General features: G+C 37.8%; 1 protein-coding gene across 50 annotated transcripts in view; it reads left to right on the top strand.

The window, feature by feature from the left end:
- Positions 1–24,209, top strand: part of TTN (titin) — a 239,446-nt gene that overhangs the window by 167,615 nt on the left and 47,622 nt on the right. For all 50 annotated transcript variants that reach the window (XM_038142803.1, XM_038142798.1, XM_038142790.1 and 47 more), the window contains 42 exons: positions 39–347; positions 439–629; positions 1,109–1,538; positions 2,073–2,381; positions 2,803–2,951; positions 3,045–3,077; positions 3,177–3,306; positions 3,407–3,706; positions 3,794–4,111; positions 4,196–4,492; positions 4,582–4,881; positions 5,565–5,879; positions 5,971–6,119; positions 7,013–7,163; positions 7,252–7,533; positions 7,625–7,927; positions 8,032–8,334; positions 8,447–8,728; positions 9,187–9,486; positions 9,577–9,879; positions 9,998–10,306; positions 10,391–10,672; positions 10,919–11,218; positions 11,359–11,652; positions 11,751–14,717; positions 14,814–15,134; positions 15,243–15,527; positions 15,735–16,034; positions 16,362–16,664; positions 17,715–17,990; positions 18,106–18,405; positions 18,496–18,798; positions 19,020–19,319; positions 19,447–19,734; positions 19,827–20,123; positions 20,213–20,515; positions 20,612–20,917; positions 21,708–21,995; positions 22,099–22,389; positions 22,487–22,774; positions 22,940–23,530; positions 23,624–23,728. In XM_038142803.1, the coding sequence (XP_037998731.1) occupies positions 39–347; positions 439–629; positions 1,109–1,538; positions 2,073–2,381; positions 2,803–2,951; positions 3,045–3,077; positions 3,177–3,306; positions 3,407–3,706; positions 3,794–4,111; positions 4,196–4,492; positions 4,582–4,881; positions 5,565–5,879; positions 5,971–6,119; positions 7,013–7,163; positions 7,252–7,533; positions 7,625–7,927; positions 8,032–8,334; positions 8,447–8,728; positions 9,187–9,486; positions 9,577–9,879; positions 9,998–10,306; positions 10,391–10,672; positions 10,919–11,218; positions 11,359–11,652; positions 11,751–14,717; positions 14,814–15,134; positions 15,243–15,527; positions 15,735–16,034; positions 16,362–16,664; positions 17,715–17,990; positions 18,106–18,405; positions 18,496–18,798; positions 19,020–19,319; positions 19,447–19,734; positions 19,827–20,123; positions 20,213–20,515; positions 20,612–20,917; positions 21,708–21,995; positions 22,099–22,389; positions 22,487–22,774; positions 22,940–23,530; positions 23,624–23,728 (14,451 nt within the window). The remainder of the gene's footprint in view (positions 1–38; positions 348–438; positions 630–1,108; positions 1,539–2,072; positions 2,382–2,802; positions 2,952–3,044; positions 3,078–3,176; positions 3,307–3,406; positions 3,707–3,793; positions 4,112–4,195; positions 4,493–4,581; positions 4,882–5,564; positions 5,880–5,970; positions 6,120–7,012; positions 7,164–7,251; positions 7,534–7,624; positions 7,928–8,031; positions 8,335–8,446; positions 8,729–9,186; positions 9,487–9,576; positions 9,880–9,997; positions 10,307–10,390; positions 10,673–10,918; positions 11,219–11,358; positions 11,653–11,750; positions 14,718–14,813; positions 15,135–15,242; positions 15,528–15,734; positions 16,035–16,361; positions 16,665–17,714; positions 17,991–18,105; positions 18,406–18,495; positions 18,799–19,019; positions 19,320–19,446; positions 19,735–19,826; positions 20,124–20,212; positions 20,516–20,611; positions 20,918–21,707; positions 21,996–22,098; positions 22,390–22,486; positions 22,775–22,939; positions 23,531–23,623; positions 23,729–24,209) is intronic.

Below are 24,209 nucleotides of genomic sequence, written 5' to 3'. Positions count from 1 at the left end.
CATCTCCATCTTCCCTCTGTCACTTTCCTTCTTTTCAGTGCCTCCAACTGTTACATTGCGTTTGGCTGTGAGAGGAGATACTATCAAAGTCAAGGCAGGAGAACCAGTTAACATTCCTGCTGATGTAACAGGCCTGCCAATGCCAAAGATTGAATGGGACAAGAATGAAGTTTTAATCGACCAAACATCCAATGCGCTTAAGATAACCAAGGAAGAAGTATCTAGAACTGAGGCAAAAACCGAGCTCATCCTTCCTGCAGCAGTGAGGGATGATAAAGGCACTTACACTGTGAGAGCTACCAATCGTCTTGGCACTGCATACCGCAATGTGCATGTTGAAGTGTATGGTAAGGACGCAACATTTTAATAAAATCACAGCTAGAAAAATGCCTTTGCCTTCTGTTTAATGTAGTTCCATGCTCTATTGCTTTCATACAGATCGCCCTTCTCCACCAAGAAACCTTGCTGTTTCTGATATTAAAGCAGAATCATGCTATTTAACATGGGATGCACCTCTTGATAATGGTGGTAGTGAAATTACCCATTACATTATTGAAAAACGTGATGCTAGTAAGAAGAAATCTGAGTGGGAAGAAGTCTCCAAAGGCGCTGTTGAGAGAAGATTTGGGGTAATTTATAAAATATCTTTATTACATACTGTAGTATGCATAAAAAATAACAGTATTACATATTTAATGGAAACTGTACTTGCATAGGTGCTCGTGCTCCCTTTAACTCCAGAATTACTGGATTAGTGTTTCCCATCCATGTATCTGTGTTATCCCTCACGTGACAAAACAAAAGAAATTGTTTACTTTTGCTACTTAACCTCAGCTGAGCTAGAGAGAAGACACGTTCCTTTCCATTTTCCGGAATTATTCATTTTTTTACCAACTGCAAGAACAAACATAATGACGTTTTTATTTATGTTCACTCCTATGCGCATGAAATAAGAATATCCTTAGGACATCACACAGAGCTGTGTAGTACATAAACATATGTACATCAGTCAGATTGCAAGAGAGAATTTAAAGTGAATACTTCTGCTTAAATCCAAATAAGTTAATTCTGAAAGTAGCCAAGTGTTGATTTAAATCCTCTTTTTCAGGTATGGAATCTTGCAACAAATGAAAAATACCAATTTAGGGTCCGGGCTGTAAACAAATACGGAATAAGTGATGAATGCCTCTCAGAAAAAGTTGTCATTAAGGATCCCTATGGTCTTCCTGGACCTCCTGGAAAGCCAAAAATTTTGGATCGCACCAGATCATCTATGCTGGTGACTTGGGAGCCTCCTTTGGACAATGGTGGCAGCCCAATAACTGGCTATTGGTTGGAGAAGAGAGAGGTGGGAGGTGTCTACTGGGCACGTGTCAACAGGGCTCCAGTAACAAAACCATCAGTGAAAGGTCTAGAGCACAATGTGCTTCGTTTGGCTGAAGGTGTTGAATACCAGTTTAGAGTTATGGCTGAAAATCTTGCTGGAATTGGCCCTCCCAGTGAACCATCAGATCCAGCTTTGGCAGCAGATCCTATATGTAAGTATATTATTTGTATGACTGTGTTAGAGGATTGTATCACAACAGAAAAATGTGTTACTATTAGGGTTTTTTTCAATTTCTTAATAAAAATTCTTAATAATGAACATTAATCAAAGGTTTTGTTTGCGTTAAAGCTAAGAGAATATATTGACACAGTTTCTGATTTCAAAATTTTAAAAATAATGAGCTTTAATTTTAAATTTTTACTTTTTTATGTACCTTTCTGTACTCTTTTATGTACTGTGATAACACCAGTGTAGGCATTGCCAAACAAACTTCACTTCAGAATCATATTTTTGTATTATCATTTTACTTTACTGTTAAGCAGTTCAATCTTTATGCCTTGTACCTTAAGGTACCTTGTACCCTGCTAACATAGGGAATATATATAATCAGTATGCACATTCTAGGATTTATACTCTATATACAGGTAAAGACATGAAAATACTTGCATTCTTCTAGAAACCTATCTAGAAAAATATAGGAAGACACTAACACTCAGGTACTTTTTACTTGCTCTTGTTTTACCAGTTGTGCCTGGTCCACCATCATGCCCAGAGGTCAAAGACAAAACCAAATCATCTGTAGCACTTGCATGGAAGCCTCCTCAAAAGGATGGTGGAAGTCCTATAAAAGGATATATTGTTGAAATGCAAGATGAAGGTAGTACTGAATGGAAGAAGGTGAATGAAGGAGACAAACTCTTTCCTACTTGCGAATGTGTTATTCCCAACTTGAAAGAGCTCAGAAAATACAGATTTAGGGTGAAAGCTGTAAATGCTGCTGGAGAATCAGAACCAAGTCCTGCAACATCAGAGATACCTATCCAAGATATTCTAGGTAAGAGTTCTGAGAACTGATTTAGTTCTGAAATGAACATGTAAATGCCCCTTACTGCTAATAATGTTCGAACAGGATACCCTGCAAGCCAAAGTCAAAACAGAGTAAACAATTATACAAGAATGCAGCAAAAGAATGACACACCTCTTTGAAAGTTTCATTATTATGTCCATTGCCAGGGAATGCTCCATCAGGAAACTGATGAGCACCTACAGACATACTAATGAAGTACTGTTTATTTTATGAAAAATTTACAGCAACAAGTTTTTCTATTTGTCTACTTCCCAGTTTCCTTTTTGGATGTCCAAGTTTTCTCACATGAACATGCATTCCACATGTTTCTGGGGAATTTCAGCTCATTGATAATGGAATTTTGATTTCAGTAGCTCTTAAAATTTATATATTTAAATATTTTTTGCAGAGGAACCAGAAATCTTCCTTGATCTTGGAGCACAGGATTTGCTCTCTTGTCGCGCTGGCACAACAATTAAAATCCCAGCTGTTATCAAGGGTCGTCCAGTTCCAAAAACGTTTTGGGAGTATGAAGGAAAAGCAAAAACAGCAGCAAAGGTTAGTAAAAGTAATAGGTTTTTTCCCTACACCTTTTTCTAGACATTTAAGCCTATTCCCTTTTACATTGATATTATTTCCATTTGTTTATAGGAAGGAGGTCATAATGTACCTGAAGAAGCTCAGGTAAAGCAAGCAATTTTTTTAACCTCAGTATTGTTGCATTTTTGAAACATAAATATTCAAGGGTGCTCTATAACTTCTTTTTGTTCTTATAATACGCAGGTGGAAGCAACTGATACACGTTCAGAGATTATCATCCCTGACTGCAACAGAAGTCACTCTGGACGATACAGTATTACAGCAAAGAATAAAGCGGGACAAAAGACAGTGCATGTCAGAGTCAATGTGCTTGGTATGGCTTGCATATATTGAAGTATCCAAATGTTAGGGTTTAGCCTTATTTTTCTACATACTTATGTAAAATTTTGTCTGTTGTACTTTTATCTTAACAGATGTCCCTGGTCCACCAAAAGACCTTAAAGTAAGTGATATCACAAGAGGTAGCTGTAAACTCTCATGGAAGATGCCAGATGATGATGGTGGAGATAGAATCAGAGGCTATGTTATAGAGAAGAGAAATATTGATGGGAAGGCCTGGACTAAAGTCAATCCAAACTGTGGCAGTACTTCCTTTGTGGTACCTGATCTCATAACTGGCCAAGAGTATTTCTTCCGGGTGCGTGCAGAAAACCGTTTTGGAGTTGGCCCTCCTGTAGAAACCATCCAGCGGACCACAGCCAGGGATCCAATCCGTAAGTAAAATTAAAGTCAAACAAATCCTTTAAAACCACATGGTATTGTATGGTGTATTTATTCACTCTTCTGTTTTGGTTGTGAAGATCCTCCTGATCCACCTATTAAACTGAGGATTGGCCTTGTAACCAAGAACACAGTGAGCCTGACATGGAAACCACCAAAGAATGATGGTGGAGCTCCTGTTACACATTATAATGTTGAGTGTCTCCGCTGGGATCGTACTGGAGAAGTGAAAGAGTCTTGGAAGCAATGCAACAGACGTGATGTGGAAGAGACAAAGTTTACTGTCGAGGATCTTGTAGAAGGTGGAGAATACGAATTCAGAGTCAAAGCTGTAAATATAGCAGGTCCTAGCAGACCTTCAGCTACTGTTGGCCCACTTGTTGTCAAAGACCAGACATGTAAGTAGCGATACTAGTAAATACAAATTCCTTTTTAAAATTATGAAGTATTTTTTATGCTATTTTTTCCACATTTTGTTGTAGGTCCACCATCTATTGAGCTCAAAGAATTTATGGAAGTTGAAGAAGGAACAGATGTTAAAATTGTGGCCAAGATAAAGGGTGTACCCTTCCCCACATTAACATGGCTAAAAGCTCCTCCAAAGAAACCAGATGACAAATCACCAGTGGTGTATGATCAACATGTCAACAAGATCGTTGATGAAAATACTTGCACTTTATTGATCCAGCAGTCTCGCAGAAATGATACAGGCTTATATACTATAACAGCTGTAAATGACCTGGGAACTGCTTCAAAGGAGATGCGACTGAATGTTCTGGGTACATATCAAGCACTCTTACAATTACATTATTTGATGGCATTCATTTGATGCTTGATTAATTCTTCTTTCTTAAAATGTATCTTGTAGGTCGTCCTGGACCTCCAGTAGGACCCATTAAATTTGAATCCATTTTGGCTGATAAAATGACAATATCATGGCTTCCTCCGTTAGATGATGGTGGTTCTAAGATTACAAACTATGTTATAGAGAAAAAGGAAGCAAATAGGAAGACATGGGTGTCTGTTACTAATGAGCCTAAGGAGTGCATATTCACTGTTCCCAAGCTGATGGAAGGCCATGAATATGTGTTCCGCATTATGGCACAAAACAAATATGGTATTGGAGAACCTTTGGATAGTGAGCCAGAAACAGCACGAAACCTTTTCAGTAAGTAGAAATAAGCTTTCAAGTTATGTCAGTTGTTTCCATATGCTGGTATGCATACGGCATTTGTTAAATACCACTACTGTTTTCTCTCTTTACTAAGTTTTCTAGAATAGCTTGAAGAGTTTTAGCAGTAGTACCTGGTTCTTAAAAGCATGTGTAGTGCTTAAAACATTTTTCTCCCTCTTTGAGTTATATTAAAGTACAATCTCAATATTTTTAATGCTTACACAAGTAAATTTTATTTGATAAGATTCAAGTTATTCTATTGTATTTGAGGCATTATTAATGTCTTGGACCAGAAAGAATCGATTTCCTGCCTTCAGTTTTGAAAGATAAATTATACAGAAAAGCTCAGACCTAGGAGGAATGTTAGGCTGGCAAGAGAAAATGGTTCTTAAAACAGCAAGTGTTAGGCTGAGCACTAAAATGAGGTAGTGATCCAGAAAGGCTAGAAAACATATATTTGTCAGTTTTTATTTAGAGGAAAGATATTTCATTTTTTACAGAATTATATGTACCTGAATAGGGGTCAGAAATTGAAAAAGAAAAGAAATCTTGTGCAGATGGCTACCTGCCTAGTGCAATCATGACCATGTGAGTGCGTAGCTCTTCTGAACTCCAGCTATTTCCGTGTGTTTTTAGCATATTTTTTTACAAGCTATATGTGATTTTTTTTCCCTCAGCTGTCCCTGGACCTCCTGACAAGCCGACAGTTAGCAGTATAACACGTGACTCAATGACGGTAAACTGGGAAGAACCAGAACATGATGGTGGCTCTCCTATAACTGGTTACTGGTTGGAGCGCAAAGAGACCACTGGAAAGAGATGGACCAGGGTTAATCGAGATCCTATCAAGCCTATGACACTGGGGGTTTCATACAAAGTTACAGGCCTTATTGAAGGCTCTGAATATCAGTTCCGTGTGTCAGCTATCAATGCAGCTGGTGTTGGCCCACCAAGCATGCCATCTGATCCAGCACTTGCTAGAGATCCTATTGGTAAATATTTTAATTTTTTTTTTTCTAAATTTGAAAGTATTCGAATAAGATCATATAATACATTTTTATGCTGTGTAATTATATTTTTCAGCCCCACCTGGCCCCCCCATACCAAAAGTTACTGATTGGACAAAGTCTTCTGTAGACTTGGAATGGACTCCACCAGTAAAGGATGGTGGTTCTAGAGTCACTGGTTACATTGTTGAGTTTAAAGAGGAAGGAAAGGAAGAATGGGAACGGGTAGGTGGAAAATAATTTCAGAATCAGCACTTCTTCTCTCTGTGTCTATCAATATGAATTACTCCAGAAAAAAAATTCTTTAAAAATGTTTCCTATAATTTTCTTCTAAAATAATTCAAGTTATTTTCTAAAAGTTTGTACCATAATTATCTTTGTATGTTTAAAATACAAGACCAAGCTTGTTCTTCCTCAACATGAAGTAAACTTTGCAAATACTAAATATAGAATTTTACCATTTTTATTTAAAGATGTGGGAAAATATGTAGGTAATATGTGATAAAAACCACAGAAGACCAAGTTAGAACTGTCAGAAAAGTAACCCTCACTGGTATCAGGTGATGTCAAAGCATTTACAACAACTATGTTTCTACATTTTCCTCATTTTTTTCAATAGTGCATTACTGAAAATATAACTGGTGCACATCTTGCCAATTATTTGTATCTCCATAAATACATGGGTTCATTTTAAGTAAAACCCACATTTCCTATACTGTTTCCAGGTAAATACTTTATATTGGGTTTTGAAAAGAAAATAAATTAATTATCTTTTTTTTTTTTTTTTTTTGCTCTCACTTATATGAGTTTATGTGTCCAAAAATATATGTAATTCTTCTGAGACCAGATTATTGTAATTGCTAAATAGATAATTCTAACAACTTTTTATGTTAGAATATGTTAGAAAAAAGATGAATCTTCAGAATAACTTGCAGGTCCATGACATATATTTCTTTTAAAAATTCTGATGAATACTGTGTGGGCTAAATCCATGTACACTTAATACTTTCGTGTGCTTGTAAATCTGAAATAACATCTAATGTCAGATTATTTTCAAACTCTGCAAAGAAATTGATGATATCTTGATGTTTGCTGATGTTACAATTTTTTTTTTCCAGGTAAAAGATAGAGAAATTAGAGGAACCAAGTTCGTTGTGGCAGGATTAAAAGAAGGTTGTTTTTACAAATTTAGAGTTAGAGCAGTAAATGCTGCTGGCATCGGAGAGCCTGGAGAAGTTACAGACATTATTGAAATGAAGGACAGAATTGGTATTTATAATTTTGATTTACATTTTTAGTATCTCTAACTCAAAGTAAGAAAAAGAAATCATTGACTTTTTTTTTCCTCTTCCCTCAGTGGCTCCTGATATTAATTTGGATGCAAGTGTCAGGGACAGAATTGTCGTTCATGCTGGAGGAGTCATTCGTATCATAGCATATGTCTCAGGAAAACCACCTCCAACAGTGAGTTGGAGCAGGGATGAGCAAGCTTTGCCAGAAGAAGCCAAAATTGAAGAAACAGCTATTAGTTCTTCTTTAGTCATCAGGAATTGCAAAAGGAGTCACCAGGGTTTATACACTCTTCTTGCTAAAAATGATGGTGGTGAGAGGAAGAAGACAGTTATTGTTGATGTGCTAGGTAAATAGCCGCTTCAGTGCTTATGAACAAGTAGAGTTTCATAAGATTCAGCATGTATGTTTCAATACTGCATTTTTTTCTTTGCTTCCAGATGTGCCAGGCCCAGTTGGAATGCCACTCCTTACAGAGAATCTAACTAATGACTCTTGTAAATTGTCATGGTTTACTCCAGAAGATGATGGTGGTTCTCCTATTACCAACTATATAATTGAAAAACGTGAATCTGACCACAGAGCTTGGACTCCAGTGACCTACACAGTTACGAGACAGAATGCTACTGTTCAGGGACTCATTCAAGGGAAAGCCTACTTTTTCCGAATTGCAGCTGAGAATATTATTGGCATGGGTCCTTTCACAGAAACAACAAAAGAGATTCTCATTAGAGATCCAATAAGTAAGAATATTTTCGGTTTGGATAACTGTCATATGAGATTAATACACAGGAAGATTCTGAATATGCAGAAAAATGAATCTACCTTATTTTTACTTTATTCGCAGCTGTTCCTGACCGTCCAGAAGACCTGGAAGTAAAAGCAGTTACCAAGAGCTCTGTTACACTAACTTGGAACCCTCCAAAATATAATGGAGGCTCAGATATCACCATGTATGTTCTAGAGAGCCGTCTCATTGGAAAAGACAAATTCCACAAAGTTACAAAGGAGAAAATGCTTGATAGGAAATTCACTGTGGAAGGCTTGAAAGAAGGTGACACCTATGAGTTTCGTGTGAGTGCTTGCAATATTGTGGGGCAAGGCAAGCCATCATTTTGCACTAAACCAATCACATGCAAGGATGAAATTGGTATGTTTCTTTTTCATATTTATTTTGAAAATAGTAATTACATTTACTGATTCCTTACTTTTTCATATTAATATTGCTGACATTTGTGGGCTTTGTGTATTTTGTCTTTCAGCTCCTCCCACACTTGACCTTGACTTTAGAGACAAGCTTATTGTCCGAGTTGGTGAAGCTTTCAGCTTGACTGGACGCTACTCAGGCAAACCTGCACCAAAGGTTACTTGGCTAAAGGATGATATTGTTGTGAAAGAAGATGACAGAATAAAGATTAAGACAACTCCTGCAACTCTTTGTTTGGGGATAGTAAAATCTGTCCGTGAAGACACAGGGAAATATTGTGTTACTGTAGAGAACAGCACAGGATCAAGAAAAGGATTTTGTCAGGTTCATGTTGTTGGTAGGTTTTACTGAACAACAATATTGTCTGTGATTTTTAATGGTGAATAGAATTCATTGATTTTTATAAAATTTAAGTATTGAAATGTGTTCTTTATTACAATAATTTGATTTACTGCTTTCTCAGTTATACTAAAAAGCTATTTATTTGTTTTAAGCACATATTTAACTCTGAATTTGTTTATTCAGCATGAATAATTTAATCTTTCTACATGCATTTAGAGAATATCAACACTGTAGAAAATGTTAATCACAAAATACATTATAAGCATTAGGGATTAATTTCTATTATGTCAAACATATTACAGAGGAATAACCCTGAAGTCTTGATTCCTTATTATAACTCTGATGTCAGGTTTCTAATTTTATACTATATTTGCTGTATTGACAGTGTTTAATCTGTGTTGTTTTGTGAAGTTCATAAAAAAGCATGGGTATGCTTTATTTTTTCTCAAACAGATCGCCCATCACCTCCAGTAGGCCCAGTTATATTTGATGAAGTCTTTAAAGATCATATGGTTGTTTCCTGGAAACCTCCAATAGATGATGGAGGCAGTGAAATTACAAATTACATAATTGAGAAGAAGGATACGCACAAAGACTTGTGGATGCCAGTTACATCTGCCACAGTGAAGACAACATGCAAAATTCCCAAGCTGCTTGAAGGAAGAGAATATCAAATTCGAATTTATGCTGAAAATCTTTATGGCATAAGCGATCCTCTCATCTCTGATGAGATGAAAGCCAAGGACCGTTTCCGTAAGCTTTTAGTTTTCAATTTTATTTAGATGCTCCAATGTTTATTCTCTTTGTAATGCTCATACACTCTTTTTTTTCTTCTCACCCCAGGTGTTCCTGATGCACCTGAGCAACCAATCATTAAGGATGTAACCAAAGATTCTGCAGTAGTGGTTTGGAACAAACCATATGATGGAGGCAAGCCAATAACAAACTACATTGTAGAAAAGAAGGAAACAATGGCTACAAGATGGGTCAAAGCTACCAAAGATCCCATTTTCCCTGGCACAAAGTTCAAAGTACCTGATCTCCTTGAAGGCTGTCAGTATGAATTCCGTGTTTCAGCAGAAAATGAAATTGGTGTTGGTGATCCTAGTCCACCATCAAAGCCAGTTTTCGCTAGAGATCCAATCGGTAAAGTATCACATTTCATTTCTCATTGACTTTTTAATGCACTCAGTTTCAGTTTAAAAATTATTCTAACAGTTTCTTTTTTTCTCTCCCATTTCTTTATTCTTTTATTTTTTTACAGCAAAACCAAGTCCACCTGTTAATCCAGAAGCAGTAGATAAAACTAAAAATTCAGTTGATTTATCTTGGCAACCACCACGCCATGATGGAAATGGCAAGATAATTGGCTACCTTGTAGAGTTTCAGAAAGTTGGAGATGAAGAATGGAAACAGGCTAATCTTACAGCAGATTCTTGTCCTGAAACAAACTACAAAGTCACTGGTCTTACTGAGGGATTAACCTATAAATTCAGGGTCAAGGCAGTCAATGCAGCAGGCGAATCTGATCCGGCGCATGTTCCTGATCCGGTAGAAGTAAAGGACAGGCTTGGTGAGTTTAATAAAATCAGATAAGTTAACCTAAGAACAGACTATTTTTTACTCATTTTGTAAAAACTTGTATTTTTGATTCCAGAACCTCCTGAGTTAATACTTGATGCTAATATGGCCCGAGAGCAGCATATAAAAGCTGGAGATACCCTGAGACTTAGTGCTGTTATTAAAGGTGTTCCATTCCCAAAAGTTACTTGGAAGAAAGAAGATCATGAGGTCTCACCCAAGGCTGATATTGAAGTTACAGGAGTTGGCAGTAAGCTTGAAATCCGTAACACTGTCCATGAAGATGGTGGAATGTACTCCCTGACAGTTGAAAATCCAGCTGGTTCAAAGACCGTTTCAGTAAAAGTTGTGGTCTTAGGTAATCTTTTTGTGTTCCCTTTGTACAACATTTTTTTACTCCATAACTGAAGATTAGGAAATAAAGGAATTTCTGGAAAATATCTGTAAAACAAGTTATATTTTTATTTTTATGCAAATATAAAAAATAGAAAAATTACTTAAAACTACATAAAATATAATATATTTTATATTGAAATTTACAAACTTTTTAAAGAAATGCTTAAGTTACCAAATAAATAACAGAGTATATTTTTATCAATGTTAGATAAGCCTGGTCCACCCAGAAATCTGAACGTCAGTGATGTTAGAAGCGACTCATGCTATCTCACTTGGATGGAACCAGAGGATGATGGCGGCTCTGTGATTACCAACTATGTGGTGGAGAGGAAAGATGTAGCTTCTGCACAGTGGGTAGCCATCTCATCATCCTCCAAGAAACGCAGTCATATGGCTAAATATCTGATGGAAGGCACTCAGTATCTCTTCCGAGTTGCAGCTGAGAATCAGTATGGTAGAGGTCCATATGTGGAAACACTTAAGCCTATCAAAGCTATAGATCCACTGCGTAAGTGTTTTGTAGTTATTTGGTTTGATTTTTTCATATGGGATTTGGTAATTTTCAGGTTGTCCTGTTGGTATGAACATGATACACTGGTACCATAGATTTTTCATCTGAGTAACCATTTTGGTTTTGTATTTTAAAAGATCCTCCAGGGCCACCAAAGAATCTACATCATGTAGATGTTGACAAGACTGAAGTTTCCCTTGTTTGGAATCGACCAGATCGTGACGGTGGTGCTGAGATAACTGGGTATCTGGTGGAATATCAAGAAGATGGTGCAGATGAATGGACAAAGTTCCAGACAGTCCCTATGCTAGACTGTGTTGTTACAGGCCTGCAGAAAGGAAAAATATACAAATTCCGTGTAAGAGCTCAAAACATTGTTGGTCTTAGCCTTCCAGATACAACTATACCAATTGAGTGTCAAGAAAAATTAGGTAATTTTTGTTTTTTCATGCTTTTTCACTGCTTTTTTTTCTCTTTTTCTATAAGTATTTGCCCTGAAATAATAATTCCCATTTTTCTCTAATTTCAGTACCTCCATCTGTGGATCTAGATGTGAAGTTAATTGAAGGTCTTGTTGTTAAAGCTGGCACCACAGTGCGCCTTCCAGCAATCATGAGAGGTGTGCCAGTTCCCACAGCAAAATGGGTTACTGATGACACTGAAATTAAACCAGATGGCAAATACAAGATTGAGACTGACAATTACTCAACTGTGCTTACTATCAAAGACTGTGTAAGAAAAGATACAGGCGAATATCTACTCACAGTATCTAATGCAGCTGGCAGCAAAACTGTGGCTCTGCACCTTACAGTTTTGGATGTTCCAGGCCCACCAACTGGTCCTATTAATATTCTTGAAGTAACACCAGAATATATGGTTATTTCTTGGCGCCCTCCTAAAGATGATGGTGGGAGTCCAATAATAAATTATATTGTTGAGAAGCGTCAATCAAAGAAAGAAACTTGGGGAGTGGTTAGCTCTGGAACAAGTCACACAAAAATTAAGGTTCCACGACTGCAGAAAGGCTGTGAATATATTTTCCGTGTTCGTGCAGAAAATAAGATAGGCATTGGTGCACCCCTGGATTCAGAGCCAACAGTTGCTAAATACATGTTTGATCCACCATCCCCACCTGGTAAACCAACTGTTTATGACATTACAGAAAATGCTGCAACAGTGTCTTGGACCCTACCAAAATCTGATGGTGGAACTCCAATAACTGGTTATATACTTGAACGTCGGGAAACATCTGGTAAATGGGTGCGTGTCAATAAGACACCTATACTTGATATGAAATACAGAGTCACCGGTCTTTTTGAAGGCAACACATATGAATTCAGAGTTTTTGCAGAAAACATGGTGGGCTTAAGCAAACCATCTCCAAGCTCTGATCCAATAAAAGCATCACGTCCTATCACTCCTCCTGGACCACCTATAAATCCAAAATTAAAAGACAAAACTAAAGAGTCAGCTGATCTTGTGTGGACAAAGCCCCTCAAGGATGGTGGCAGCCCAATTCTGGGATACATTGTGGAATGTCAGAAAAGTGGAACTACACAGTGGAATAGGATTAATAAGGATGAACTCATTAGACAGTGTGCTTTCAGAGTACCTGGATTAATAGAAGGAAATGAATATAAATTCCGAATAAAAGCTGTCAACATTGTGGGAGAGGGAGAACCAAGAGAACTACCAGAAACTGTACTTGCAAAAGATATTCTTGCTCCTCCAGAAATAAGCCTAGATGTGACCTGTCGAGACTTAATTACTGTCCGAGTAGGTCAAACGATACGAATTACTGGTAAGGTAAAAGGTAGACCAGATCCTGAAATAACATGGTCTAAAGATGGCAAAGTACTAGTCCAAGAAAAGCGTGTTGAAATACTTCAAGATCTACCTAATATTGAACTGCAAGTGAAAGAAGCCAAAAGATCTGATCATGGCAAATATATAATAGCAGCTAAAAACAGCTGTGGACAGGCTCAAGCTTTTGCTGTTGTTAATGTACTTGACAGGCCTGGACCGTGTCAGAACCTGAAAATAAGCTATGTCACAAAAGACTCTTGTATGATCTCTTGGGAGAGTCCAGTGGATAATGGTGGCTCTGAAATTACAAATTACATAGTAGAATACCGTCAACCAAATCAGAGGGGATGGTCAATTGTCTCCTCTGATATTACTAAGCGATTAGTAAAGGCAAATCTTGTAGAGAACCGTGAATACTTCTTCAGAGTTTGTGCAGAGAACAAAATAGGTCCAGGTCCTTGCATTGAGACCAAGACTCCTATCCTTGCTATCAATCCTATTGACAAGCCTGGAGAGCCAGAAAATCTTCACATTGCAGAGAAAGGAAAGACATTTGTATACCTGAAATGGAGAAGGCCAGATTATGATGGTGGAAGTCCCAATTTAAGTTACCATGTTGAGAGAAAACTGAAAGATTCAGATGAATGGGAAAGAGTTCACAAAGGCAGCATTAAGGAAACACACTACATGGTAGATAAATGTGTGGAAAATAAAATTTACCAATTCCGAGTTCAAACTAAGAATGAGGCCGGTGAAAGTAACTGGGTAAAAACAGCTGAAGTTGTTGTAAAGGAAGATCTCCAGAAACCAGTGCTAGATTTGAAGTTAAGTGGGGTTCTAACTGTGAAAGCAGGTGATACAATTAGAATTGAGGCTGGAGTCAGAGGAAAACCACAGCCTGAAGTTGTATGGGCAAAAGACAAAGATGCCACGGATCTCACCAGATCTCCAAGAGTCAGTATTGAAAACACTTCTGACACATCTAAGTTTGTTCTCACAAAATCAAGGCGTACTGATGGTGGGAAATATGTGATTACAGCAACTAATGCAGCTGGTAGCTTTGTAGCATATGCTACTGTTATTGTCTTGGATAAACCCGGTCCCGTACGAAACTTGAAGGTCACTGACATTTCAAGTGACAGATGTACTGTTACTTGGGATCCTCCAGAAGATGATGGTGGTTGTGAAATACAGAACTACATCCTGGAAAAATGTGAAAGCAAGCGTATGGTTTGGTCTACATTCTCTTCCTCTGTCCTAACAAACTATGCCAAAGTGACACGCCTCATTGAAGGTAATGAATATATATTCAGAGTGCGTGCAGAGAATAAAATGGGCACTGGTCCACCAACAGAAACACATCCAATTATTGCAAAAACAAAATATGATAGACCTGGACGCCCTGACCCTCCAGATGTCACAAGAGTCAGCAAAGAAGAGATGACTGTTGTTTGGAATCCACCAGAATATGATGGTGGCAAATCAATTACAGGATACATTTTAGAGAAGAAAGAGAAGCGGTCACTAAGATGGGTTCCTGTTACTAAAACTCCAATCCCAGAGAGACGCAAGAAGGTTACTAATCTCTTCCCTGGTCATGAATATCAGTTCCGTGTCAGTGCTGAAAATGAAGTTGGACTTGGAGAACCAAGCTTGCCATCAAGACCTGTAATAGCCAAAGACCCAATAGGTAAAATGTCACTGTATTTTTCTGTATTATTTCAATGTTAACAGATTGCTAAACTGTACAGCTGTGTTCTAATCTGTAATTTTTACTGTCTTGCAGAACCACCTGGTCCTCCCACAAACTTGAGAGTGGTTGATAGCACAAAGACTTCCTTAACCCTTGGCTGGGGAAAACCAGTGTACGATGGTGGTGCTCCGATTATTGGATATGTTGTGGAAATGAGACCAAAAGTTGAGGGTGCTGATCCTGAAGCAGGATGGAAACGATGTAATGTTGCTGCTCAAGTTATTCATACAGAATTCACAGCTACCAGCCTGGATGAGAAGCAATTATATGAGTTCAGAGTTTCTGCCCAAAACCAGGTTGGCCTTGGCCGACCAGCAGAATTGAAAGAAGCTGTGTCTCCCAAAGAAATACTTGGTGGGTTTTCTCATCTTCTTTTGGGGTGTTCACATATAACACTTTATTTTCTTTATGCTTGTTTTATCTAATGTGCAAAACTTTGCATTTTATTTCTTTGTCTTTCAGAACCTCCTGAGATTGAGCTGGATGCCAGCATGAGAAAGTTAGTCACAGTCAGAGCAGGATGCCCTATTAGACTTTTTGCCATTGTGAGGGGTCGCCCAGCACCAAAAGTCACCTGGAGGAGAATGGGTATTGATAACGTTATCAGAAAAGGACAAGTTGATCTGGTTGACACCATGGCCTTCTGTGTCATTCCCGATTCAACACGTGATGACTCAGGCAAATATTCATTGACACTTGTTAATGCAGCTGGAGAAAAGGCTGTATTTGTGAACGTCAGAGTTCTGGGTAAGTAATGAGAGAAATACCTCAAGACAATTCTAAAACCATTTTGGATGTTCCTTGCAGGAATATTTATTATCCTCAGGTGCAACAGTTTTTGAGCATAATTCTATCACCTAACACTAACTCCCTCCATGTAGACAGCTGTTGGTCCCCTTTAATTTTAACTTACTAAAGAAGAAAATACTGACATAAATTGAAATTTCTTCATAGATACTCCTGGACCTGTGTCAGACTTCAAGGTTTCAGATGTCACCAAGATGTCCTGCCATCTTTCATGGGCACCTCCAGAGAATGATGGGGGTAGCCCAGTGACTCATTACATCCTGCAGAAGCGGGAGGCTGACAGGAAGACATGGGCAACAGTCACGGCAGAATTAAAGAAAACTAGTTTCCAAATAGCAAACCTTGTGCCTGGAAATGAATATTACTTCAGAGTAACAGCAGTGAACGAGTATGGGTCAGGTGTTCCAAGTGACATACCAAAACCTGTTCTAGCAACAGATCCTCTAAGTGAGTATGCCTTTATGTATATTTTATGTTTGCCTCCGTGGACATTTTCTGTTTGTTTTTCTCTAATTTTAGCAGATTTTTGCATTTTTTTAGTTAGTACTTCTAAATGGAACAATGCTGCTAACCACTCAAGTATAAACATAAGTATGTCTGTATCAGTTTCTTTCAAATAATATGATCACTGAATATAGTACCTTTGAAATTATTACAAGTTTCCATTTTTTATATATTGTTCTTGTTGAATTTGCATGGATAGCATCCAATATTCAAAAAGTAAGAAAATCTTGGAAATTCAGTGTTTAATGTGTTCCTTTTTTCCCCTGAAAGGCGAACCCGATCCACCAAGAAAACTTGAAGTTACTGAAATTACAAAGAATAGTGCTACTTTAGGCTGGCTGCCACCACTGCGCGATGGAGGCTCTAAAATTGACGGATACATTGTTAGCTACAAAGAACATGATCAACCAGCAGATCGCTGGATGGAATATTCAGTCGTTAAAGATCTCTCCATTGTTGTAGCTGGTCTGAAAGAGGGAAAGAAGTACAACTTTAGAGTGGCAGCTAGAAATGCTGTAGGAGTAAGTTTACCAATAGAAGCTACAGGAGAATATGAAATTAAAGAACAACTCAGTAAGTAACAATTTAAATACTACCTAATATACTCCTTCAAGAATTAAATGAGCGAGATATACAGGTTTTTGAGTCACAGAAAGATGTTTGCTTTATGGAGTTATCTGGAGGGTTGTGGTTAACTGTACTGAATATTTTGACAGGTCAGGAAAAAATGACAGTTGACCACTAATTCAGAATTATTAAATATTTTTTCTGGTACATTTTCAGTTGGAACCAGAAGATAAGAATTAGGGAGAAATAATAAATACCTTCAATGAAGTTTAAATGAAAGAGGAGTGTCAGACTGGTAGTTTGAGAAATAAATTAGAAAGCTGAGCCTGTTTTAATATAAGAGAAAATAAGTAGTTTATATTGTAAGGTTGATTGAGAATCTAAAATAAAAATCATGGAGGACAGGTTGGCCTATTTAAGGTACCAGGGTTCCTGAGGCACAGGAGGATGTAGGGTAAAAGCGAGATGAGTAGAATCTTCTTAATTTGGGACATGAGAAGAAAAAAAGAGAGGTACAGGAACAGGGGAATGAAAATTAGCCAGTGGAAGGAAGTACACCAAACATGCTGCCAGGTGTCTTTTGGGAAAAAATTGGTTTTGTGCAAAAGAAGAAGTGAGAGAAAAATAATTCAAGTATACAGAAAGACTGTGCAAGCAGGTTTATATCAGTAAGAACTTCAGTTTTCTTCTCCAAGTTTCTTGTAGAAGGTCAGCAATAAGCAAGCAACAGGTTTCAGATAAAAAGATAAATTTTATTTTGTGCATTAGTAGTGCACAAATCTCTACATAAATGTGTGTGAAGGCAATCCAAATTCATAAATATTCTCCTATAAACTGTACAATAATACAAAAGTAAGACTAGAATGGATATTGCCACCTGCAGAAACTGAAGTTGTCCATAAGTGGAACCTAAATTTGAGGATTTCTAGTCATTCATACAGGTGACTCCACTTAAGAGAGAAGCAGAGAAGTTTCACATGAAAAAATAAGAAAAAATAAATTAATATGTCAAAGAAGTTGAATTTATTTGCCTCTGTGTGATTCTTTTTTTTACAGTCCCACCTAAGATTCTGATGCCTGATCATGTTCACATTAAAGCTGGAAAGAAATTGAGAATTGAAGCTCATGTATATGGGAAGCCTCAGCCAGTCTGTAAATGGCTGAAGGGAGATCAAGATGTAGTTACATCCAGTCGCCTTGCTGTGCATAAAGCAGAAAAGTCTTCTGTTCTTATCATTAAGGATGTGACTAGAAAAGATACTGATTTTTATACTCTTACTGCAGAAAACAGCTCTGGTACTGATAGTCAGAAAATCAAAGTGACAGTCATGGGTATGTTCCATTTGGTTGTTTTTCAGTTCAGCTTTATACAAAGCTGGTTTTACTATATTTCAGTGGCTGCCATTTTATTTCATCCATTTTTTCTTAATATACTTTTTTAATGCAGATAAACCAGGTCCGCCACAGCCTCCATTTGATATTTCTGAAATAGATGCTGATGCTTGCACTCTTTCATGGCACATACCTCTTGAAGATGGTGGCAGCAACATTACAAACTATGTAGTTGAGAAATGTGATGTAAGCCGAGGAGACTGGGTAACAGCTTTATCTTCTGTCACAAAGACAAGCTGCAGAATTGGAAAACTGATTCCTGGAGAAGAGTATATGTTCCGTGTTCGTGCTGAAAATCGTTTTGGGATTTCTGAGCCGCTTGCTTCTGACAAGATGATCGCAAGATTCCCATTTGGTATGCCAGTTTTTGATAGCAGCATTTCTCTATTTAAACTTTCTACTAAGCAAACATACAATTGATGTCTATCTTCATATTCCTTTCTAGATGTTCCCAGTGAACCAAAGAATGCGCGTATTACCAAGGTCAATAAGGACTGCATTTTTGTTGCTTGGGATAAACCAGATAGCGATGGAGGCAGTCCAATCACTGGTTATCTCATTGAGCGCAAAGAAAGGAATAGTTTACTGTGGGTGAAAGCTAACGACACAGCTGTGCGCTCCACAGAATACCCTTGTGTGGGCCTCATCGAAGGTCTTGAGTATACTTTCAGAATTTATGCGTTGAACAGAGCTGGAGCAAGTAAACCTAGTAAACCAACCGAGTTTGTCACAGCAAGAGCACCAGTTGGTAAGCCACCCAGACTGTTTTTATGATAATTTTCAATGTATCTGCAACTTATTATGATCTTTAGTTTGCCCTTCTGTTTATACTTTCATGCTTATTATGACATCACTCTGATTGCACTGTCTAGGTATGCAGTAAATAGGATCCAGTAATTTTAAAGCCATTTTTTAATGTGTTAGCTCTTTTTTGAAGAATACACTATAATACGTTTTTATTTGCCATAGATCCCCCTGGAAAACCTGAAGTGATTGATGTCACTAAAAGTACTGCATCACTGGTATGGACAAGACCAAAGCATGATGGTGGTAGCAAACTTATTGGCTACTTTGTGGAGGCTTGCAAATTACCTGGTGATAAGTGGGTTCGGTGCAATACAACTCCATATCAAATACCCCTGGAAGAGTACACTGTGACTGGTTTGGAAGAAAATGCTCAGTACCAATTTAGAGCAATTGCCAAGACAGCAGTTAACATTAGTCGACCTTCAGAACCTTCTGATCCAGTGACCATACATCCAGAAAATGGTAAGGAATTCAAAAGCATTTGATAGCTCTGGAAGGAGTCTGTGCATGTTGGGAACTAACATTCCTGTGAAGAATGAGACATTTACCTCCTACTAGATTGATTAACTTTTGGACTCTTTCCTTTCAGTTCCTCCCAGAATAGAGTTGGATCTGTCTATGCAATCACAGCTTACAGTAAAAGCTGGAACTAATGTGCGCCTGGAGGCAAATGTGTATGGCAAGCCAATGCCAGCAATCACCTGGAAGAAAGAAGGAGAAGTTTTAAAGCCATCTGAAGGTCTTAAGATCACCACAAAGAGAAATCTTGCCACAGTTGAGTTGTTCAGTGTTAACAGGAAGCAAACAGGAGACTACACTATTACTGCTGAAAATGCAAGTGGATCGAAGTCAGCAACCATTAGGCTTAAAGTACTTGGTAAGCTAAAGACTATCTATTAATAAACACATTTATAATTAAATGATATAGCAAGAGATAGAACTATAACAATGTGATGTTAATTGTTCTAGATAAGCCTGGCCCACCAGCTTCTGTCAAAGTCAAACATATGTATGCAGATCGTGCAATGCTTTCTTGGGAGCCTCCTTTGGAAGATGGAGGTTCAGAAATTACTAACTACATTGTAGACAAGCGTGAAACAAGCAGACCTAACTGGGCCCAAGTTAGTGCCAACGTACCCATTACAAGCTGCACTGTGGAGAGACTGATAGAAGGACATGAGTATCAGTTCCGCATTTGTGCTGAAAACAAATATGGTGTTGGAGACCCCATCTTAACTGAACCTGCAGTTGCTAAGAACCCATATGGTAAGTGCTTTGTGGAATAGTTTCATTAGTCACTGTCTTTTTGTCTATGCTTAAGAATGTGAATGTAATTTTCAAATAAATCTCCACAGATGTGCCCGGACCTTGTGATCCACCAGTAATTAGCAATGTAACAAAAGACTTTATGACTGTTAGCTGGAAGCCACCAGCTAGTGACGGTGGATCCCCAATAACTGGTTATATACTTGAGAAGCGCGAAACTAAGGCTCTTAACTGGACAAAAGTAAACAGGAAGCCTGTCATTGAAAGAACTGTTAAAGCTACTGGACTCCAAGAAGGAACAGAGTATGAGTTCCGGGTGATAGCATTGAATAAGGCTGGACCTGGCAAGCCTAGTGCACCATCTAAAGCAGTGTATGCTCGTGATCCTCAATGTAAGCTGAGAGTCTCAGATATTTTCCATTATTATTTCCAAATATTATCCTGCAGCATTTGGTATGCTAAATGCTTTATGTTGTTTTAATTCCCAGATCCTCCTGGCCCACCTGCTTTCCCGAAAGTGGTTGATACTACTCGTAATTCAATAAGCCTGTCATGGAGCAAACCAGCATATGATGGAGGAAGCCCTATCATTGGTTATCTAGTGGAATCAAAACGAGCTGACACAGACAACTGGGTCAGATGCAATCTACCCAAGAATTTACAGGCTACACAATTTGTGGTAACAGGGCTGATGGAAGATACAGAGTACCAGTTCCGCGTTTATGCTGTCAATAAGATTGGATACAGCGATCCAAGTGATGTTCCGGATAAACACACTGCCAAAGATATTTTAAGTAAGTTCCCTGAAAACACATTGCCTTGTTGACTTTTGCTTCTATTTATGGGATGAATTTCAAAGACACACTTTGTCACAGGTCACAAGCACAGATTAATTTGGAACATGTTTTTACTCAAAAAATGTGGCCTAAGAGTGGCTAATTTGGAAGGAAACAGAGCAGTTAGGAACAGAATAGAATTTGGTGTCTGCTTTTTTCATTGTATGCTTTATAACCTTCTGCCTCCTACTGGATCTTCAAGTTTTTTTCTCTTTTGCTAATCATAATATTAGAATTTTCAGATCTCTCATCTTTCTTAAAACTTTCAGTCACCTTCATATCTTCTAAATAATTTGAAGCCAAGATTACTGTTCTAAGCAGCTGTATGCTACTCTTTGATTGTATGACCCTTACTCCTTAAGATACATGCTAGCTTTTGTATGCATTTTGCTGTACCTACAAAAGCATTGCTTCACAAAACTATCTTAGTTCAAGAAAAACATTGGAGTCCAGGGTGCTCTGAAACTCCTTTGAATTCTAGAGAAACTAAGAGCCTTTCTAAATAAATGGTGTAAAGTCAGAAAAAAAAAAAAGGAGGTGAAATCACTGCAAAAAAAAAAAGTATATTTTCAAATTATCCTCAAACGGGAATCAGGACACTTACTGACATCATCACAGGCATGAGAAGTTGGGTAGTCTAGTAAAATGCCAATAGAAAGAGAGTTTTTGTCACAGTAACTTTCGAATCATCTTAAACATGATGCTTTAATTTAATGTATTACATTGGTTTTTTTTCTTAAACACACAGTTCCACCTGAAGGAGAACTTGATGCAGAACTAAGGAAAGTCCTTGTGCTGCGTGCTGGAGTCACTATGAGACTTTACGTGCCAGTAAGAGGACGTCCACCTCCGAAGATTTCATGGTCTAAAGTGGGTGCCAACCTAAGAGATAGACAAGGATTAGACATCAAATCAACTGATTTTGACACCTTCCTGCGTTGTGAAAATGTAAATAAATATGATGCTGGAAAATATGTCCTCAGTCTGGAGAACAGCTGTGGCAAGAAGTCGTACACCATTGTTGTAAAAGTACTTGGTAAGTTTCAGGGCTTTCCCCATTACAATATATTTGTTAACTTTTTAACTGGTTTTCAAAAATCTGTTACTAAATCAAATATGGTCGTGTTGTGTTTATCCAGATACTCCAGGCCCACCCATTAACCTGATTGTAAAGGAAGCATCTAAAGATTCTGCCTACATTACATGGGAACCTCCTCTAGTAGATGGGGGCAGTCCAATCACAAATTACGTTGTTGAAAAACGTGATGCAGAAAGAAAATCATGGTCCACAGTAACAACAGAATGTCCAAAGACAAGCTACAGGATAACTAACTTAGAAGAAGGCAAATCTTACTTCTTCAGAGTTTTTGCTGAAAATGAATATGGTATTGGTGATCCTTGTGAAACTCGTGATGCTGTCAAAGCTTCTGGTAGGAAAAATGAATCCTTTTCACCTATTTTTTTTTGGTTCAAATAATCCTTATTTTTACCTTGAATGAAAATTTACTATGCTTTTCTTCCTTCTAGAAACACCTGGGCCAGTTGTGGATCTAAAAGCTTCAGCTGTAACAAAATCCTCATGCAATTTGGTATGGAAGAAGCCTATCAGTGATGGTGGAAGCCGTATTTCTGCATATATTGTTGAGGTCCTGATTGGTGAAGATAAATGGCAAGAAGTCATGCGGGGAAAGAACCTCCATTTTTCAATGAGAGACTTAAAAGAAGGACAAGAATACACTTTCAGAGTGAGGGCCCAAAATGATGCTGGATATGGAACTCCATCAGAGATCACAATTGTAGCAAGAGATGATGTTGGTGAGAAGCAAGATCTTTAATTCAGTGCTTTACTTACCCAAATTATATTTTATGCATACTATAATTACCACGTAGACATAGAAATAAGATACCTTTAAAACAGCATCTTAATTTTACCACAGAGTTATGTATGGTGGAATAACTGGATTCTTTCATTTTTTACAGCGGCACCTGAACTTGACTTAAGAGATCTACCTGATTTGTGCTATACTGCTAAAGAGGGTAGCAATTTCCGTCTTAAAATCCCTATGAAAGGCAAGCCTGTCCCAACCGTAACTTGGAAGAAGGATGAAGACCAGGCAATTACTGAGAGTGGAAGAGTTGCATTTGAATCTACAGCAGTTAACACCACTCTTGTAGTACATGACTGCCAGAAAGCTGATGCAGGAAAATACACAATAACTCTGAGGAATGTTGCTGGCAGCAAGGAAGGCACTATTTTTGTGAAAGTTGTTGGCAAACCTGGCATACCAACAGGTCCAGTGAAATTTGATGAAGTCACAGCTGATGCCATAACCTTAAAATGGGGCCCTCCAAAAGATGATGGTGGTTCAGAAATCACTAACTATGTTCTAGAGAAGAGAGATAATGTAAACAATAAGTGGGTGACTTGTGCCTCTGCAGTCCAGAAAACCACATTTAGAGTTACAAGGCTTCATGAAGGAAATGAATATACATTCAGGATAAGGGCTGAAAATAAATATGGAGTAGGAGAAGGTCTTAAATCAGAGCCTGTCATTGCAAAGCATCCATTTGGTAAGTATCCACAATAATTTTTGAAATCTAAAAAATATATTTTAGAGGTGATAATAATTTTTAACACTGCTGCATTTTTTCAATATTGTTTAGATGTCCCAGATGCTCCTCCACCTCCCACTATTGTTGCTGTTCGGCATGAGTCTGTAGCTTTAACTTGGACTGATCCCAGAAGAACTGGAGGTTCACCAATCACAGGTACATCCCCCAAAACCTCCCTAGTATTTAATTTCTTAATATTTCTTTCTCTCTGTCAAAAGGTATGATAAAAGTAGCAGATGTTTATGCACTAAATTAAATGATTGATTGATTGATTGATTGACTGAATTATTAATTGACTGATTTCACTGGTTTACTTGCTATTTAAGAAAAGAAATAACTCAAATGTTGGGAAAATACTAACTGAGAAACGACATCTTTGCTTGGAGTCAAAATAGTAAAGAAATAAACCCAAATTCACCTTTATGTGACAATACTTGGGTCTACAAAATTAGCAATTTGCACTTACAAACACCTCCACATTGTAATGTACATCCATCATGTATGTCCACATCCATTTCTTAACCTGATTTTCAGTGCTCCTCTTGCTCAATGCATATGCAACATGCAGTATGGACAGTATGATATTTCACAATGCTGTGAGAAATAAGGATTTCTAGAAACCCCCCCATATTTTTAT

This window comes from Motacilla alba, chromosome 7 (genome assembly GCF_015832195.1).
Source record: "Motacilla alba alba isolate MOTALB_02 chromosome 7, Motacilla_alba_V1.0_pri, whole genome shotgun sequence".
Taxonomy (NCBI): Eukaryota; Metazoa; Chordata; class Aves; order Passeriformes; family Motacillidae; genus Motacilla; species Motacilla alba.
Note: the sequence above shows the minus strand (reverse complement) of the source record. Positions and strands in the feature narration are given on the sequence as shown.